Source organism: Xenopus laevis, chromosome 2L (genome assembly GCF_017654675.1).
Source record: "Xenopus laevis strain J_2021 chromosome 2L, Xenopus_laevis_v10.1, whole genome shotgun sequence".
Classification (NCBI taxonomy): Eukaryota; Metazoa; Chordata; class Amphibia; order Anura; family Pipidae; genus Xenopus; species Xenopus laevis.
In genome coordinates, this window is record NC_054373.1 from 2635497 (window position 1) to 2650635 (window position 15139).

The 15139-nt window shown below is 46.6% G+C and overlaps 2 protein-coding genes across 5 annotated transcripts in view; both read left to right on the forward strand.

Moving 5' to 3' along the window:
* Positions 1-8712, forward strand: part of atp6v1a.L (ATPase H+ transporting V1 subunit A L homeolog) — a 45068-nt gene extending 36356 nt beyond the window's left edge. For 3 of the 4 annotated variants that reach the window (XM_041581100.1, XM_041581099.1, XM_041581101.1), the window contains 5 exons: positions 708-771; positions 1495-1698; positions 2949-3043; positions 4001-4172; positions 5953-8712. In XM_041581100.1, the coding sequence (XP_041437034.1) occupies positions 708-771; positions 1495-1698; positions 2949-3043; positions 4001-4172; positions 5953-6045 (628 nt within the window). In that variant the 3' untranslated portion in view covers positions 6046-8712. 4 annotated transcript variants of the gene reach the window in all.
* Positions 8713-10486: 1774 nt separating this feature from the next.
* gramd1c.L (GRAM domain containing 1C L homeolog) overlaps positions 10487-15139 on the forward strand; it is an 84454-nt gene continuing 79801 nt past the window's right edge. Inside the window, exon 1 of the mRNA XM_041580942.1 lies at positions 10487-10672. Within this exon, the coding sequence (XP_041436876.1) occupies positions 10592-10672 (81 nt within the window). The 5' untranslated portion in view covers positions 10487-10591. The remainder of the gene's footprint in view (positions 10673-15139) is intronic.

Here is a 15139-nt window from a genome sequence, read left to right on the forward strand (position 1 = left end):
GTGCAATTAGCATCAGAATTGAATAATCAGCAAACCTGTAGCATCAGCTTATATTACAGCCAGGGAAGCTCATTTTCTGCTGGATAATTAGTGATGAGCCCTAAGCTTAGCTTCTCAACAGCCAATCAGAGCCCACTGAGCATGTGAGTGTCACAGACACTTTCCAAGATGGTGACCCCCTGTGACAAGTTTGAAGTCCTGGATCATTGCTGCTATTGACAAGCTCAAACTTTAGCCTCCTGCAATAAGTTCACTATATAAAATAGGACATTTTTAGCCACATTCATTTTCAGGTTTTAGTTCTCCTTTAAAGTATTGAGGGCTGCTAGAGCAGCAGGCTAGTGATTAGGGTTCCAGTTGTGCTTTGGGGAGCCATTTCCCACACCCGAGGGCCTGTCTGCACAGCACCATAGCCAGGGGCATTACATCTGCCAGGTAAGATATTATTACATTTTGTTGACCTGATCCAGAAGCTGATCAATGTCTGGTTGCTATGCAGACACCATGGACAACTTGCCTGTTATTATTCATTGAAAAATATACTTTTTTTTTGTGCCGTCTGTAATGCCACAATGTGAAGGCTGCTGTGTGGGAGACGTCTGTGTGTAATTTGCACTCTGGCTATGGGACAGGAGACAGGAGTTACTACCAGGGCTAGTGTGCCAGAAGATCTGCTTTATATGCCGTCTCTTGTACTTTTCCCTTAGTGTTTCTCCTCCCGGTGGGGATTTCTCCGACCCCGTCACTTCAGCGACTCTGGGCATCGTTCAGGTAATCTGCACCCGAATCTCTCCTCTTCTAATTGCAACACTAATCAGATTAAAACAGATTTCCTTATACAGGATTCTCTCTTTAATAGCACAGCCAATATAGAGCTGAAATGTGAAAATACACATGGATCACACAAGATTCTTCATCCTTGTGACTGCTAAGGGCGTCATAGATAATATACATTTTATATCATCTAAAATAAATATATTTACTGAAAATAATTGAGATTTAGGTTATTTGTGCCCAGAACATTCCCTCTCTGTATGTTTGTATTCATAAATATTGGTATTATCATCATCCGTGGAAGCTACCATAATGTTTCCCTTAGACGGTACAGTATGAGTTTATGGTTTTTTGGGTACACGGGATATTTCTTGTATTTGTATTTATACCTACTGGAGGGAGCCAATGTATTTCCCGTGAACAGTGTATTTTGTAAAGGGATGCACAGGATCCAGGATTCGGCCTTTTTCAGCAGGAATCGGCCGAATCTTTCTGAAATTTTCTGACCCTAATTTGCATATGCAAATTAGGGGCAGGAGGGAAATCTTGTGACTATTAGTCACAAAACAAGGAAGTAAAAAATGTTTTCCCCTTCCGACCCCTAATTTGCAAATCTTTCGCGAAGGATTCAGGGGTTCGGCCGTATCCAAAATAGTGAATTCGGTGCATCCCTAATTTTATACAATGGCCACAATTCTACTTGTGTGTCTCCATGCGCAGGTATTTTGGGGGCTGGACAAGAAGCTGGCCCAGAGGAAGCACTTCCCGTCTGTTAATTGGCTGATCAGCTACAGTAAGTACACACGGGCTCTGGATGAATACTACGATAAACACTTCCCCGAGTTTGTCCCACTCAGGACCAAGGCTAAAGAGATTCTGCAGGAGGAAGAGGATTTGGCAGAAATTGTACAGCTGGTGGGAAAGGTGAGATTTGCTGGTGAAGCCACACAAGGTGCCCGTGATTGATACTGCTAGTCAGAATAGCATCTCATTCTCTCAGTGTGCTATGTAATGGCCATTATAGAGATAAACAAATACAAGAGTCCTCTGCACTCAACCCATTAGCAATATATTTAAGACAGAGACATTTTGTGCTACTGCTACTGAAAAATGCCTTACCCTTTAAACAAAACAGGGATTGTTTGTCCATATATTGCAATATATTTAAGCTGAACAACTACGTCAAAGTCATCCCATATCTGGCCAGTCCTATGCTCAATTTTATCTGATTCATTAAGAATTCTATTGCTTCATTCTACATTTTACACAGGGACTAAGTTTTACCTGCAACTTACTTGCTGCTTTCAAAGTAAAACTCCCAAACTTGGCTGCCCTTTTATTAGACACCAGTGGGATCACCTGACTATAGTTGGGAAGGGTGGGAGCTACAACATGGAGCTGGTCACTGCTCCTGTATAACTATAACAAACAAGGGAAAGTTGTGCTCACCACTCATTTTTTAAACCATTAGGTGGGGGTGCAATGAGGCTGTGACCACAAAATACATATAGACAAATACATTGTACATGTAGTTTGTGGTCATTGCACCCCCGCCTTATGGTTTTAAAAATTAGTGGTGAGCACAACTTTCCCTTGTTCATTATAGAGATAAAGCAAATGTTCAGAAGGCCCAAGTCTGTTGGACTATGTTATTTATTATCTGACCTGCAGCTTCCTGCTGTTATTGAATGCAATTCTTATCTGCCCCTTGTATCATTGTTATATTGTACACTCACTCACACACTCACTCACACACACCATCATATGAAACTGCCCTCACAGATTTCAACCAACGTTTTGGTCTCTTTTTCTGCTGAGAATTGGATTTGATTATTTTCACTGCTTATATTAAGTTCGGGACATTTTTGGTAACTTCGACTCCAGATACCCAAAATTGCTTCCAACTCCACAGATTTGTTTGCAACTGTAACTGTAAAAAAAAAGACACCAACCAGTGTTCTCTTGCAGACATGGGGATTATGATGTGCACTCAGGATATAGACCATAGTCATGAAATAATCCTATAGTCCTACATTTAATTAAATGAGATGGTGGGTAAGTAAGACCTGAAGTTTCTATGATCATTAGGGATTGTTTGGCACTTGATTAGAGTATAAGCACAGCAAAAGGGAAGATTTTTTGCTCCCAATATAATACCGTCTGTTACTTTTCAGGCATCCTTGGCAGAGTCTGATAAAATTACCCTGGAAGTGGCCAAGCTCCTTAAGGACGATTTCTTGCAGCAGAATGGATACACCCCATACGACAGGTCAGTGGCCCAAAGTTCTTTATAACTTTGATAGTTTATTTATTCTTTTAACAACGTACATCCAGCCAACAATGTGCAAGGACTGTACACAAGGCCCTGTAAAATCACTTCACTAAAAGCTAGGATGGTTGGTTGAAACCCACCTTCAACCTGGCATACATGCCCACACACTGTAGTCCTGCAGCGGGCCGGGGGAGGGGAGGATTTTCAGGTGCGCCTATACCCGCGGGTCTGCAGGTTGGGGGTCGGGGTGCGGGTCTCATCTAAATTTCTTATCTTATGTAATATTGTCTATATTTTACTCCTTTTAAAGTTTTACAAAATTTGTTTCTGTCCCCACCCACTTTTGATGATGGCACTTCCGGTTTGCAGCAACATCACTTCCTGTTTCAGGGAGGTCGGTGGGTTGCGGATAAGGCAGTTGTGGGTCAGGGTCGGGTAGTGTATCAAAGTGGGTAAATATGTGGGTTGTGGTTCAGGGTTGGGTCCAGTTCTTAGAAATTGGTTCCGCTCAGGACTCTACCACACACTAGAGCATTATAGTTAGATTCACCTAAACTGGCCGTACAAATTAGGGATGTACCGAATCTGGGATTCGGCCTTTTTCAGCTGGATTCGGATGAATCTTTCTGCATGGCCGAACCGAATCCTACTTTGCATATGCAAATTAGGGGCGGAGAGGGAAATCGCATGACTTTGTCACAAAACAAGAAAGTAACATTTTTTCCCCCTCCTCACCCGTAATTTGCATGTGCAAATTAGGATTTTATTCGGCCGAATCTTTCACGAAGGATTCGAGGGTTAGGCCGAATCCAAAATAGTGTATTCGGTGCATCCCTAATACAAATTCAAGATTATGTGACCAAGTATAAAGTCTGAATCACAAACCAGCAACAGAGATGCGAGATGATAATATTCTATTTTAGTGACCCGTATCTTTGTCCTCTTCCCTGTCAGGTTCTGTCCATTCTACAAAACCGTGGGCATTCTGTACAACATGATTGCTTTCTATGACATGGCTCGTCGTGCTGTGGACACCACCGCTCAGAGTGATAACAGGATCACATGGTCGATCATCAGGGAACACATGGGAGAGATCCTCTACAGACTGACCTCCATGAAATTTAAGGTCCGTATTGATGATATAATATTTGTATGTTTCTGCTTTAATATCTTACTGTCAAGGGAGTTGCAATCCCGATCTCCGTTACACTTAAAGGAAAAGTAACACCAAAAAATTAGTGTTTTATGTGGAATGACAATATAATGTAGTGTTGCCCTGCACTGGTAAAACTAGTGTGTTTGCTTCAGAAACTTTAATATAGTTTATATGAACAAGCTTCTGTGTAGCCATGGGGGCAGCCATTCAAGCACAGGATACACAGTAGATAACAGATAAGTACTACTATAGTTTATATAAACAAGCTGCTGTGCAGCCATTCAAGCACAGGATACACAGTAGATAACAGATAAGTACTACTATAGTTTATATAAACAAGCTGCTGTGTAGCCATGGGGGCAGCCATTCAAGCACAGGATACACAGTAGATAACAGATAAGTACTACTATAGTTTATATAAACAAGCTGCTGTGTAGCCATGGGGGCAGCCATTCAAGCACAGGATACACAGTAGATAACAGATAAGTACTACTATAGTTTATATAAACAAGCTGCTGTGTAGCCATGGGGGGCAGCCATTCAAGCACAGGATACACAGTAGATAACAGATAAGTACTACTATAGTTTATATAAACAAGCTGCTGTGTAGCCATGGGGGCAGCCATTCAAGCACAGGATACACAGTAGATAACAGATAAGTACTACTATAGTTTATATAAACAAGCTGCTGTGTAGCCATGGGGGCAGCCATTCAAGCACAGGATACACAGTAGATAACAGATAAGTACTACTATAGTTTATATAAACAAGCTGCTGTGTAGCCATGGGGGCAGCCATTCAAGCACAGGATACACAGTAGATAACAGATAAGTACTACTATAGTTTATATAAACAAGCTGCTGTGTAGCCATGGGGGCAGCCATTCAAGCACAGGATACACAGTAGATAACAGATAAGTACTACTATAGTTTATATAAACAAGCTGCTGTGTAGCCATGGGGGCAGCCATTCAAGCACAGGATACACAGTAGATAACAGATAAGTACTACTATAGTTTATATAAACAAGCTGCTGTGTAGCCATGGGGGCAGCCATTCAAGCACAGGATACACAGTAGATAACAGATAAGTACTACTATAGTTTATATAAACAAGCTGCTGTGTAGCCACGGGGGCAGCCATTCAAGCACAGGATACACAGTAGATAACAGATAAGTACTACTATAGTTTATATAAACAAGCTGCTGTGTAGCCATGGGGGCAGCCATTCAAGCACAGGATACACAGTAGATAACAGATAAGTACTACTATAGTTTATATAAACAAGCTGCTGTGTAGCCACGGGGGCAGCCATTCAAGCACAGGATACACAGTAGATAACAAATAAGTACTACTATAGTTTATATAAACAAGCTGCTGTGTAGCCATGGGGGCAGCCATTCAAGCACAGGATACACAGTTAGATAACAGATAAGTACTACTATAGTTTAATATAAACAAGCTGCTGTGTAGTCATGGGGGCAGCCATTCAAGCACAGGATACACAGTAGATAACAGATAAGTACTACTATAGTTTATATAAACAAGCTGCTGTGTAGCCATGGGGGCAGCCATTCAAGCACAGGATACACAGTAGATAACAGATAAGTACTACTATAGTTTATATAAACAAGATCCTGTGCTTGAATGTCTGCCCCCATGGCTACGCAGCAGCTTGTTTTGGGTAACGGGTCCCTTTTAATCCCACTGTCTGGGTGTGTCACATTCATTGTTATTTGTTTGTATTGTAGGACCCAGTAAAGGAAGGAGAAGCCAAGATCAAGGCAGACTATGCCCAGCTCCTGGAGGACATGCAGAATGCCTTCCGCAGCCTGGAAGATTAAAAGTTGCAGTTCTTTCCACTTCTCTGCCATTTCATCATCTCAGACCTTCCTCCCTTGTGCCTGACGGGGCTCCTCTATATTTACAGAAAGAGATCTCTTGTTCATTATTCCACATTTAGTCGGTCTTAACAGAACCAGACTGTCCATTCCAGTGTCCTGGCTGCCCCGTGTGTATCCCATTGTTGTGCTGAATGTTCTAGTGAAGCCTCATGTTCTGAGCAGCTGCTGTTACACCACAAAGAGATTCAACTCTATCCAATCAATGCAGGTTTATATGTAGGGATGCACTCAATTCGGGATTTGGCCAGGATTCTGCCTTTTTCAGCAGGATTCAGATTCGGCCGCATCCTTCTGCCTGGCCAAAACGAATCAGAATTTGCATATGCAAATTAGGGACGGTGAGGGAGTAAGTAAGTAAAAAATGCTTTCCCATCCCTAATTTGCACATGCAAATTCGGATTCAATATTCAGCCGAATCTTTTGCAAAGGATTTGGCCGAATCCAAATTAGTGGATTGGGTGCATCGCTAGTTACATGGCTCCCCTTGCAATGGCAGCAGACTGTGTGATACATTACTGTGAGAAAAAGGGAACATTCCTTCCACTGTAGACCCAGTAAATATCTCCTGTATGTGTGTGTGACTGAGCGCAGGCACTGGGAGAATCACTGAACTACATCTAGATGCTGCCCAACCTGATCCTATACACAATCTATCCCTACGCTGTGTCCTTTTGCCCGACTGGGCCCATTGGCATTCAATAAACACCTCCATTCACACACCAGCATGTACAAAGCTATTTTCATTATAATTAGCAAATCTACATAATGTGAGATTGGCAAATGTACTTGCTTAGTGTTCTTATTTGGCACTGAATGGAAGAGAAGCATATTCTGTAATCACGGGCATTGGCTTCTCTTTCAGTCTCTCTGGTTTAGGAGTCTATAGTGCAAACTGAATATGACGGTAAATTTTACTCATCACCTGAAAAGATCGGCTTGTGTTTTCTGTGCCCACTGTGATTGGGATGGGGGTGACTAACTGCACTCACAACACTAGGACAGTACTAATAATGATTTCATGTCTAAGCAGATTCTGCCTGTGGTTGTGTGAAAGGGTTAAACCTCACGGGTATTTTTCTTCTACAGTGTTTACATTCCCTACACCGCACCATTCACTCTGGGGCCCTGGAAAATCCACTGCAGGGATAGTAAGGAATGTGGAAGGAGTGTTGAGATAAAAGTAAACACAAGGGGGCAGTATTTCATGGCAGAACATACAGCAGCTATTGCTTTATTCAGCTAACCTGCTCTATGGACCCTCAGTCATGTGTGCATCGTGTTTGTGGCTTTTATCTCTTTATTCCTGTGTACTGTAACCACAAATCTGTACTTTTGCGGGGGGACGGTAGCGTATCAGTGTGAAGGCTCTGTGACTCTTCTGATTTTACTGAACTACTAATCCCAGCAGTCCCACAGATCCTGCTGTTGGTACAGTATGAAAATGTACAGCAGAGAGCAATGGGGTTGCCTTTTCACTGCTAAATTAGGAAATATGGGAGCTATGGGATGTGCTTGCAGGACAGCAAGACATTCTTCCACCCTGCACCCCACAATCTCTGCCCCCTGCACCCCACAATCTCTGCCCCCATGCAGCCCAGAATCTTAACCCCTGCAACCCACAATCTCTGCCCCCTGCAGTCCTGAATCTCTGCCGGTGCACCCCAGAATCTCTGCCCCCTGCAGACCAGAATCTTAACCCCTGCATCCCTGAATCTCTGCCAGTGCACCCCAGAATCTTAACCCCTGCGGACCATAATCTCTGCACCCCAGAATCTCTGCTCCCTGCAGACCAGAATCTCTGCACCCCAGAATCTCTGCCCCTGCAGACCATAATCTCTGCACCCCAGAATTTCTGCCCCTGCACCCCAGAATTTCTGCCCCCTGCAGACCAGAATCTCTGCACCCCAGAATTTCTGCCCCTGCACCCCAGAATTTCTGCCCCTGCACCCCAGAATTTCTGCCCCCTGCAGACCAGAATCTCTGCACCCCAGAATCTCTGCCCCCTGCAGACCAGAATCTCTGCCCCCTGCAGACCAGAATCTCTGCACCCCAGAATTTCTGCCCCCTGCAGACCAGAATCTCTGCACCCCAGAATTTCTGCCCCCTGCAGACCAGAATCTCTGCACCCCAGAATTTCTGCCCCTGCAGTCAATAATCTTTGCCCCCTGCACCCCAGAATCTCTGTCCCATGTAGCAGGCCTGCATTTTGAATGATCTGGAGTAAATGCTATTAAATTCACTGTAATGTCCCTTCTATCCCTTATAGATACATTTTGTCACCCTGTACTAAGTGTTGTAAAATTCTCAAGATGAAATTTAAAAAAAGAAAACAAATCGACATGTTTAGACCCTTGGAGTGTGTGAAACATTGCGCAGCCGCGTGTATAGAAGATGAATTTGTCTATTTATTTACTGTGTCCGGTTCCAGTCTCGGCGCTTTACCTGCATTTCTTGTTTTCTCTAATCGTCTGGTGTTCACTGTATCTTTCCTTCTGCTCCTCGCCTGTGTGCAATGAAGGAAAACAAAGAAAAGCACTCGGATTTCATGACTTGAAGTAAATGTAAAGTTGTTCAATTCTTGAGAATAAAATATGACTTTAAATTTCATACATTATTGTCGTCCTCATTCACTCTGCAACTGAAACTCATGGAATAGTATAAAGAACAGGAGCACATGGAGCACATCTGTATTTCCTAATATTCTCTGGCACAGACTTTACATCATTCTACTCAGAGTTCCCTGTATAACTCAGCCTTGTGCCTTTATATGGTCACAGAACAACCCCTCAGTGACGTCTAATATCCTTATCATTTACAGTAGGGGGTACATTATCCCTTATAATACATGAGTGATACTCAGAGTTCCCTGTATAACTCAGCCTGCAGCCTTGTGCCTTTATATGGTCACAGAACAACCCCTCAGTGACTTCTAATATCCTTATCATTTACAGTAGGGGGTACATTATCCCTTATAATACATGAGTGATACTCAGAGTTCCCTGTATAACTCAGCCTGCAGCCTTGTGCCTTTATATGGTCACAGAACAACCCTCAGTGACTTCTAATATCCTTATCATTTACAGTAGGGGGTACATTATCCCTTATAATACATGAGTGATACTCAGAGTTCCCTGTATAACTCAGCCTGCAGCCTTGTGCCTTTATATGGTCACAGAACAACCCCTCAGTGACTTCTAATATCCTTATCATTTACAGTAGGGGGTACATTATCCCTTATAATACATGAGTGATACTGAGAGTTCCCTGTATAACTCAGCCTGCAGCCTTGTGCCTTTATATGGTCACAGAACAACCCCTCAGTGACTTCTAATATCCTTATCATTTACAGTAGGGGTACATTATCCCTTATAATACATGAGTGATACTCAGAGTTCCCTGTATAACTCAGCCTGCAGCCTTGTGCCTTTATATGGTCACAGAACAACCCCTCAGTGACTTCTAATATCCTTATCATTTACAGTAGGGGGTACATTATCCCTTTTAATACATGAGTGATACTCAGAGTTCCCTGTATAACTCAGCCTGCAGCCTTGTGCCTTTATATGGTCACAGAACAACCCCTCAGTGACTTCTAATATCCTTATCATTTACAGTAGGGGGTACATTATCCCTTATAATACATGAGTGATACTCAGAGTTCCCTGTATAACTCAGCCTGCAGCCTTGTGCCTTTATATGGTCACAACCCCTCAGTGACTTCTAATATCCTTATCATTTACAGTAGGGGGTACATTATCCCTTATAATACATGAGTGATACTCAGAGTTCCCTGTATAACTCAGCCTGCAGCCTTGTGCCTTTATATGGTCACAGAACAACCCCTCAGTGACTTCTAATATCCTTATCATTTACAGTAGGGGGTACATTATCCCTTATAATACATGAGTGATACTCAGAGTTCCCTGTATAACTCAGCCTGCAGCCTTGTGCCTTTATATGGTCACAGAACAACCCCTCAGTGACTTCTAATATCCTTATCATTTACAGTAGGGGGTACATTATCCTGTATAATAAACCGGTGAGGCAGTCACACAGGACACATTTCTAGTCCCTCCTTTGTTGTTGATAAATGTATAATTATTGCCGTTGGTAAGTTTTTTACATCCAGGATAAACATTTGAGAGAAACTCATGGACTGTGACTGGAAATATCGGTGTGAGAGCAGCACATTGTCACTAATAACTGGAGACTCTGCTCTACACACAGTCACGAGAGAAACCGAGAAATATCATTCCGCAGCCGCAGAGCTTAATCCCTGAAGAACGGACTATTTTATGAGTGCTGTCATTACTTGTACCCGTGCGCATGCGCGCCCCTTGATTCCCAATGACGGACGGGCCAGTAGAGAACGGATGGCGGGAAGTTGTTGCTGTGGGGATGTGGGAGGCGTTGCTTGGCAACCAAGACTCCTTTTTGAGCATTTTCCGGCATGGGTTAGCCCGGCGTCGCAGCGAAAGTTGTAGAGATGGAGAGGGCCGAGTTGTTAATAGAGGGAATATCTGAGGAGAATAAAGACATGAACAGTGAGAAGCTGGAAGTGACGGAGGTGAGGGAGAAGTTACCCTCCTGTATGTACTGATTCACTCTGGTCTCACTGGTGCCTGGTCACAGCTTTCACTGGCACCTTCTAATATTATATATATATATATATATATACTGTATATACAGCCCACTTTATTCTCCCAGCAACTCCCAGCACTCCCTGACTTCTTGTCCCTGTCTCACAGTAACTCCCAGCAACTCCCAGCACTCCCTGACTTCTGGTCCTTGTCTCACAGCAACTCCCAGCACTCCCTGACTTCTGGTCCTTGTCTCACAGTAACTCCCAGCAACTCCCAGCACTCCCTGACTTCTGGTCCTTGTCTCACAGCAACTCCCAGCACTCCATGACTTCTGGTCCTTGTCTCACAGTAACTCCCAGCAACTCCCAGCACTCCCTGACTTCTTGTCCCTGTCTCACAGTAACTCCCAGCAACTCCCAGCACTCCCTGACTTCTGGTCCTTGTCTCACAGCAACTCCCAGCACTCCCTGACTTCTGGTCCTTGTCTCACAGTAACTCCCAGCAACTCCCAGCACTCCCTGACTTCTGGTCCTTGTCTCACAGCAACTCCCAGCACTCCCTGACTTCTGGTCCTTGTCTCACAGTAACTCCCAGCACTCCCTGACTTCTGGTCCTTGTCTCACAGTAACTCCCAGCACTCCCTGACTTCTGGTCCCTGTCTCACAGTAACTCCCAGCAACTCCCAGCACTCCGTGACTTCTGGTCCCTGTCTCACAGCAACTCCCAGCACTCCCTGACTTCTGGTCCCTGTCTCACAGTAACTCCCAGCACTCCCTGACTTCTGGTCCTTGTCTCACAGTAACTCCCAGCAACTCCCAGCACTCCCTGACTTCTGGTCCTTGTCTCACAGTAACTCCCAGCAACTCCCAGCACTCCCTGAATTCTGGTCCCTGTCTCACAGTAACTCCCAGCACTCCCTGACTTCTGGTCCTTGTCTCACAGTAACTCCCAGCAACTCCCAGCACTCCCTGACTTCTGGTCCCTGTCTCACAGCAACTCCCAGCACTCCCTGACTTCTGGTCCCTGTCTCACAGCAACTCCCAGCACTCCCTGACTTCTGGTCCTTGTCTCACAGTAACTCCCAGCAACTCCCAGCACTCCCTGAATTATGGTCCCTGTCTCACAGCAACTCCCAGCACTCCCTGACTTCTGGTCCCTGTCTCACAGCAACTCCCAGCACTCCCTGACTTCTGGTCCTTGTCTCACAGCAACTCCCAGCACTCCCTGACTTCTGGTCCTTGTCTCACAGTAACTCCCAGCACTCCCTGACTTCTTGTCCCTGTCTCACAGCAACTCCCAGCACTCCCTGACTTCTGGTCCCTGTCTCACAGCAACTCCCGTTGTGTAAAAGAAACGGATCCGCACACACACCGACTAGTGCAGTTGGGGATTATCCCCTTTTATTCAGCCACCAAACATCAACGTTTCGGGGGGGAACACCCCATCCCTGACTTCTGGTCCTTGTCTCACAGTAACTCCCAGCAACTCCCAGCACTCCCTGAATTCTGGTCCCTGTCTCACAGTAACTCCCAGCACTCCCTGACTTCTGGTCCTTGTCTCACAGTAACTCCCAGCAACTCCCAGCACTCCCTGACTTCTGGTCCCTGTCTCACAGCAACTCCCAGCACTCCCTGACTTCTGGTCCCTGTCTCACAGCAACTCCCAGCACTCCCTGACTTCTGGTCCTTGTCTCACAGTAACTCCCAGCAACTCCCAGCACTCCCTGACTTCTGGTCCCTGTCTCACAGTAACTCCCAGCACTCCCTGACTTCTGGTCCTTGTCTCACAGCAACTCCCAGCACTCCCTGACTTCTGGTCCCTGTCTCACAGCAACTCCCAGCACTCCCTGACTTCTGGTCCCTGTCTCACAGCAACTCCCAGCACTCCCTGACTTCTGGTCCTTGTCTCACAGCAACTCCCAGCACTCCCTGACTTCTGGTCCTTGTCTCACAGTAACTCCCAGCACTCCCTGACTTCTTGTCCCTGTCTCACAGCAACTCCCAGCACTCCCTGACTTATGGTCCCTGTCTCACAGCAACTCCCAGCACTCCCTGACTTCTGGTCCTTGTCTCACAGTAACTCCCAGCAACTCCCAGCACTCCCTGACTTCTGGTCCCTGTCTCACAGCAACTCCCAGCACTCCCTGACTTCTGGTCCCTGTCTCACAGCAACTCCCAGCACTCCCTGACTTCTGGTCCTTGTCTCACAGTAACTCCCAGCAACTCCCAGCACTCCCTGACTTCTGGTCCCTGTCTCACAGCAACTCCCAGCACTCCCTGACTTCTGGTCCTTGTCTCACAGCAACTCCCAGCACTCCCTGACTTCTGGTCCTTGTCTCACAGTAACTCCAGCACTCCCTGACTTCTGGTCCTTGTTCACAGTAACTCCCAGCAACTCCAGCACTCCTGACTTCTGGTCCCTGTCTCACAGCAACTCCCAGCACTCCTGACTTCTGGTCCTTGTCTCACAGTAACTCCCAGCACTCCCCTGACTTCTGGTCCTGTCTCACAGCAACTCCCAGCACTCCCTGACTTCTGGTCCTTGTCTCACAGCAACTCCTCAGCAACTCCCAGCACTCCCTGACTTCTGGTCCCTGTCTCACAGCAACCCCCAGCACTCCCTGACTTCTCGTCCCTGTCTCACAGTAACTCCCAGCACTCCCTGACTTCTGGTCCTTGTCTCACAGTAACTCCCAGCAACTCCCAGCACTCCTCTGACTTCTGGTCCCTGTCTCACAGCAACTCCCAGCACTCCCTGACTTCTGGTCCTGTCTCACAGTAACTCCCAGCACTCCCTGACTTCTGTCCCTGTCTCACAGTAATCCAGCAACTCCCAGCACTCCCTGACTTCTGGTCCCTGTCTCACAGCAACTCCCAGCACTCCCTGACTTCTGGTCCCTGTCTCACAGTAACTCCCAGCATCCAGCACTCCCTGACTTCTGGTCCCTGTCTCACAGCAACTCCCAGCACTCCCTGACTTCTGGTCCTTGTCTCACAGTAACTCCCAGCACTCCCTGACTTCTGGTCCTTGTCTCACAGCAACTCCCAGCACTCCCTGAATTCTGTCCCTGTCTCACAGTAACTCCCAGCACTCCCTGACTTCTGGTCATTGTCTCACAGTAACTCCCAGCAACTCCAGCACTCCCTGACTTCTGGTCCCTGTCTCACAGCAACTCCCAGCACTCCCTGACTTCTGGTCCTTGTCTCACAGTAACTCCCAGCACTCCCTGACTTCTGGTCCCTGTCTCACAGTAACTCCCAGCACTCCCGCACTCCCTGACTTCCTGGTCCCTGTCTCACCCAGAACTCCCAGCACTCCCTGACTTCTGGTCCTTGTCTCACAGTAACTCCCAGCACTCCCTGACTTCTGGTCCTTGTCTCACAGCAACTCCCAGCACTCCCTGACTTCTTGGTCCCTGTCTCACAGTAACTCCCAGCACTCCCTGACTTCTGGCCCCTGTCACAGTAACTCCCAGCAACCCAGCACTCCCTGACTTCTGGTCCTTGTCTCACAGTAATCCAGCAACTCCCAGCACTCCCTGACTTCTGGTCCCTGTCTCACAGTAACTCCCAGCAACTCCCAGCACTCCCTGACTTCTGGTCCCTGTCTCACTAGAGTACTTTTGTTTGTGTCGTAAAAAAAACCCGATCCCTGTTGGTCCCGTCTCCAGCACCCCAGCCCCCTGATTCGGTCCTGTCCAGAACCCACATCCTGATTCTGGCCTGTCCACAGAACTCCCAGCACTCCCTGCTCCCTTCTCAAGTCCCACAACTCCAGCACTCCCTGATTTGCCCTGTCTCACAGAACCACCCCCTGCTTCTGGTCCTGTCTACATAACTCCCAGCACTCCCTGATCGGGTCCTGTCTCACAGACTCCACACTCCCTGCTTTGGCCCTGTCTCACAGCAATCCAGCATCCCTGACTTCTGTCCCTTTAAGAACTCCAGCACCCTGACTTCTGGCCTTCTCACAGTAACCCCACATCCCTGATTCTTCCCTGCTCACAGAATCCAACCCCTGACTTCGGCCCGTCTCACAGTAATCCACACCCAGCACTCCCTGATTTTCCCTGTCTCAAAATCCCAGCATCCTGACTTTGGCCCGTCACAGAACTCCACCTCCCTGTTTGGTCTTGTCCACAGAACCCAGCACTCCTGTTTGCCCTGTCTACAGCAACTCCCACCCCCTGACTTCTGGTCCCGTTCCAGAACTCCCAGCACCCCTGATTCTGGTCCTTCTCAAGCAATCCAGCACCCCTGATTCTGGTCCTGTTCACGTAACTCCAGACTCCTGACTCGGCCCTTGTCTCCAGTAACCCACAATCCCAGCCTCCCTGATTCTGGTCCTGTTCCAGAACCCAGCACTCCTGATTCGGTCCTGTTCACAAACTCCCACATCCTACTTCTGGTCCTGTTCAAGCAACTCCACATCCCTGCTTTGCCTGTCTCACG